The sequence below is a fragment of the Cebus imitator genome, unplaced genomic scaffold (genome assembly GCF_001604975.1).
Source record: "Cebus imitator isolate Cc_AM_T3 unplaced genomic scaffold, Cebus_imitator-1.0 Scaffold805, whole genome shotgun sequence".
NCBI classification, from domain to species: domain Eukaryota; kingdom Metazoa; phylum Chordata; class Mammalia; order Primates; family Cebidae; genus Cebus; species Cebus imitator.
The window spans coordinates 103700-108805 of NW_016108120.1; the positions used below are offsets into that span (position 1 = coordinate 103700).

Here is a 5106-nt window from a genome sequence, read left to right on the forward strand (position 1 = left end):
ACATGGTTGAAACCTCGTCTTTACTAAAAATACAAAAATTAGCCGGGCGTGGTGGCAGGCACCTGTAATCCCAGCTACTCAGGAGGCTGGGGCAGGAGAATCACTTGAACCCGGGAGGCGGATGTTGCAGTGAGCCGAGATCGCGCCACTGCACTCCAGCCTGGGCGACAGAGCCAGACTCCATCTCAAAAACAACAAACTCTAAATGCACAGTCTCCACCTCTTAATTCCTCAACAGTCTGGCTCCAGTGCCTCATTTTGCAGGAAGTCCAACTCCAGCGATACCCTATTCATCCCTCAAAGCCCTGATTTCAATGTACTTTCCCCTCGGAGGCCTTTTGTGTCTCCCCAGGCAGAGCCAGGGCCACCCTGGAGTCCCATCCTCCGGTCCAGTCTCATGGGGCTGGAGGTGTCTGCGTGCATTCGGCACGGGGTCTGGTATGCAGTCAATGTTGAGTGAATAAAGAAATAAATGCATGATTGGGCCAGAGCTGACCTCAGAAATCACCCTGTGCTGGGTGCTTTTTCTGCTGCTTAATTTTCTTTTTTAATTTCTTTTTTTTTTTTTTTTGAGGGGGAGTCTTGCTTGCTCTGTTGCCCAGGCTGGAGTGCAGCGGCTTGATTTCGGCTCACTGCAACCTCCGCCTCCTGGGTTCAAGCGATTCTCCTGCCTCGGCCTCCCGAGTAGCTGGGACTACAGGTGAGCGCTACCACGACCGGGTGATTTTTGTAGTTTTAGTAGAGACGGGGTTTCACCATATCGGCCAGGCTGGTCTCGAACTCCTGACCTCGTGATCCGCCAGCCTTGGCCTCCGAAAGTGCTGGGATGACAGGCGTGAGCCACCGCGCCCGGCCTCTACTGCTTAATTTTGTTTGACACTGTTTCCCCGCTTAAATTTGGAGGGGGGTTAGGTCTCCTGCCCTCTCCTCCCTCGAAAGGCGCCTGGGCGCAGCATCTTGGAAAGCAAGGCCACACCCACAGACCTCAGCCTCTGTCTGACCCCGGGTCCCGGCGAGGCACACACAGCACCCGAGTCCCCGGCCTGCGCGCGTTTCGCAGCGCTGATGGAACGCCCACCGGGCGTCAGGCGTTGCGGTGGGTGCGAACATCCCCGTGCTGCGCGGCTGGCGTTACAGTGCACGGGGTGGGTCCAGCGCCGCGGAGCAGGGGGGCGGCGGAGAGGACCCGGTGAGCTGGCACTTGAGCAAAGACCTGGAAGAAAGCCACGTGGGCGTCGGGGGAGGGGCACGGGGCAGGGGGCTAGGCCGGTGCAGACGCCCGGAGCGGAGAGAGCGCCTGGCGAGCCCCGGGAACAGTGGGGACAGGGGTCTGCAGCACCGTGAGGGGAGAGGACGAGAAGGCAGGGAAGCTCTGAGGGAAACGAGGGCCTTGGCAGGTTTGAATGGGGAGGAGCGCCTCGGCTCTGCCCGCTCCGGCCCGGCTCCTCGTCAATTCCGCCTGGGCTTGGCCCCGCCCCTCCAGAGCCCCGCCCTCGCTCGGAGCCCCGCCCCGCTCGGAGCCACGCCCCCGCTCGGAGCCACGCCCTTCGGCCGGGCCTACTTTGTCTCTCAGCGGCCACCGTCGCCCGGGCCGCCTCCCGCCGAGTGCGCAGCTTTACGCCGCTCCCGCGCCCGCGCCCGCGCCCCGCCCCACGTGCCGTGCGTACCGTGCGTACCGTGCGTGTCGTGCGTGAGCGTGCGTGAGCGTGCGTGGGCGCGTCGGCCGGCGAGGGAGCAGCAAACGGCCGGCGGCGGGCGCCGCGCAGGGGGCTGGCGGCGCGGAGTAGGCGGCGGCGGCCATGGCCGAGGCGTCGCCGCAGCCCGGACGGTACTTCTGCCACTGCTGCTCCGTGGAGATCGTCCCGCGCCTGCCGGTGAGGCCCGGGCAGGGGCGGCGGGCGGTAGGGTCTGTGCCGCAGGCCTGAGGCAAGGCCCGGGCCGGGATGGAGGTCGCCGGCGCCCGCTTCTCGCGCGAGGTGGCCACGACGGGGAAACTGAGGGTCGGGGCAGCGCCGGCCCAGGGTGGATCCGCGGGGAGCCCGGGCGGTGCGGGCGCGAACCCCGTTCTGCACATGCGGGAAACTGAGGCCCGGACGGGGGGAGGCGGGGCCTGGCCGGGGCGGCGCAGCGGGGTCGGGTGACCTACGTCCGCTGCCTTCTCGACCCGACAGGCCGCGGGGACCCCAGGTGGGACCCCTCCCCCGGACCCGGTGAACGGAGAAAGCGAGGCCCGGCGAGCAGAGGGTGTTGCCCAGGGGCGCGGTGCGGGGCGCGGGCCGGGCCCGGCGGGGCGCAGACCCTGAGAATAACGCCGAGCGCGCGGTCGGGGGGCGCCACTGCTTCGCCACAGGCTCGCCTCGTGGGGCCCTGGCCGCCGCCTGGGGGTCAGGCCCAGGCCCGGAAGGCTCCAGGCACCGTCCCGGCGTCCGACCGCGGCCCGCCGGCAGGGCTTTGGGCCCGGAGCCGCGTTCGTCCCCTCCCGGGGCTTGGTTGAGCAGCCCACCCCTTCTCGAAGTGTTCACAGCCACCCCTTGCCCAAGGGGACCCCGGGCCTGGGCGTTCCGAGTGTCGCTTCCTGCTGATTTAGGGCGACGTTTCCCACGCGGACTTGATGTCACCTTGGGGGGGAGGTGGGAGCGGTGCTCGTGGAAGGTGCCATTTCCAGGCCCCTTCTCCGAGGTTGCGGAGTCAGCAGGTCTGGACTGGGCTCGGCAGTTGGCTTTGTTATTATTTTTAGGGACAGGGTCTCACTGTGTGGCCCAGGCTGGTCTTGAACTCCTGGGCTCAAGCGATCCTCCTCCCTCGGCCTCCCAAGGCGCTGGGATTACGGGTGTGAGCCACCGTGCCCGGCGGGGGTCTGCATTTGTAACCAGTGTTTCCCTTTCTCAGGCTCATGTGGAAAGTGGTGATTTCGTCGAGCCACGCCTGCAGATGGGGAAACTGAGGCCCATGGTGGCTCCTCAGAAAAGTGGCAGAGCCTGCTCATTCGGGAGCTGCCTGGCCAACTTGAGGGGAGCAGGTGCAGGAGGTGGGGGGGGTGTGGACTCCCTACCCTGTGCCCACGGGAAGAGGCTGCAGGCATTGAGGATTTTCCTGTGCTCTATCTGTGTGTTACCACCCGGCTGCCGCTATGCTTAGACCCATTCGAGGCGCCCAAGCCCTCCAGAAGCAGTAGCATTCCCTGGGAGCAGAGACCCAGAAAGGGGCTGGAGGGAGTCAGGAGAGGCAGCTTGTGTCTTGGTCACGGAGGAGGAACCAGTGCTGGAGTTGGGGCATGGCTGGAGAGCAGTGACAGCCCAGAGTGGAGAGAGTAGAGAGATGTGGCTTCCTCTCTGCTGAAGCCACAGGGCTTCCCCTCCCCAGCAGGAGGAACAAATCAAGTAAAATCCTGGGTGTAGGGCGAAGATTAGGGAGCTGAGGCTGAGCCTTGTCTTGCTCCTGTGCCTCCCAGGGGCCTCACTCCTGCCTCTTCCTGTTTCTTGTGCTCCCTGGCCCTGGCAGAAGGGGTTGGTTGCCTGACAGCCTGCCTGCCGGGGTGAGTTGCAGGGCAGCCCCTCACAGCTGTGTGAGCCCTGGGACAGGTCCTGGGAAGCCCCTGGAAAGCCTGGAGTCATGTTGGAGGCGGCCAGCTAGGCATCCACAAAGCGACCCTGACCTGCTGACACTTCGCTGCTCTGGGAGCCTGCACAGGGCTGGATCCTGGTGTGGTGGAGCCACTTCCTGGCCCTGTGGCCTTGGACAAGGAGGACCCTGACCTCTTCCGACTGTCACTGGGCCTGGGGAGGACCTTCCTTTAGTCACGGGAACCCAGTGGTGTCTGGTAGTCCTGGTCTTTGCTCTCACGGAATTTATAGGCTGGCCAGGGAGCCAGCATTGAACAGCGATTGACAAATATTTAATCATGAACGCTGGTAAATAACTGCGGGGGGTGGGGGGTAGGGGGAGTGCCTGTCTTCACCCTGCAGTGATCCTGAGGGCACCTGCTTGTGCCTTTGGAGCAGGACGTAACAAGGTGCCAGTGGACAGTGTGGCAGTGTCAAGGCTTCATTGTGCGGGCAAGGTTCTGTCTCTGCAAGACATTAAAACAACAATTAGTAGGGTGTGTTGTTGCATGCCTGGAGTCCCAGCTACTGTCGGGGCTGAGATGGGAGGAGCGCTTGAGCCTGGGAGGTGGAGGCTTCATGGAGCCATGACAGTGCCAAAGCACTCCAGAGCAAGACACTGTCTCAAAAAGAAAGAGAAAATGAATTTTCTGTGCTGGGAGGTGGGCGCACCTGTTGTTCCGAGGCAGGAAGGCTGCTCCAAATCTGGTAATGGGGAAAGTCCCTAGCCACCACCAGCAACCTCGAAATGGGCGTCTCTGCCGGTGGTGAGCTTGCCCTGACGCCGAGTCTGAGGCGGCGCCACTGCCGCTGAGACACCTAGGCTTGTGTCAGGAAGCTCCTACGGGCCTCTGACACAGAGGGCACTGGCTGCCAGGGGCTGAGTGCCTGTGTGTGGTGGCTTCTCCCAGGCAGCTGGGCAGTTGCAGGCCTCCATTGCCATTCTGGGCTCTGGGATCAGGCTGAGGCCCTGAGTGGCTGAGTCACTCTGATCTGGGCGGCCTTGGCCTCAGTCTCCTACCTGCCAGGCGTGTTTGGTGATGCGGTCCCCTCCCGTGGCATCCGGTGGGTGCATGTGCAGAGTGGCTGGTACCTGGCCACTCTCCTGGCGGCTCGTGGTGAGGGCGCCCTGAGCAGAGAGCCACACTTGCAGTCGGGGGCTCTGGCGGTGGGGGCAGTTGTCCCCATGAAAGGCGGTGATGGCCGGGTGCGGTGGCTCACGCCTGTAATCCCAGCACTTTGAGAGGCTGAGGTGGGTGGATCACTTGAGGTCAGGAGTTCCAGGCCATCCTGGCCAACATGGTGAAACCTCTCTCTATTAAAAATGCAAAAAATTGCTGGGCGCGGTGGCTCACGCCTGTAATTCCAGCACTTTGGGAGGCCGAGGCGGGTGGATCACGAGGTCAGGAGATCGAGACCATCCTGGTCAACATGGTGAAACCCCGTCTCTACTAAAAATACAAAAATTAGCTGGGCATGGTGGCGCATGCCTGTAATCCCAGCT

General features: G+C 63.3%; 1 protein-coding gene across 2 annotated transcripts in view; it reads left to right on the forward strand.

Moving 5' to 3' along the window:
- The first annotated feature begins 1686 nt into the window (after positions 1-1686).
- RNF126 (ring finger protein 126) overlaps positions 1687-5106 on the forward strand; it is a 15025-nt gene continuing 11605 nt past the window's right edge. For both annotated transcript variants that reach the window (XM_017520148.1, XM_017520149.1), the window contains exon 1: positions 1687-1874. In XM_017520148.1, coding sequence (XP_017375637.1) covers positions 1800-1874 — 75 coding nt within the window. In that variant the 5' untranslated portion in view covers positions 1687-1799. The remainder of the gene's footprint in view (positions 1875-5106) is intronic.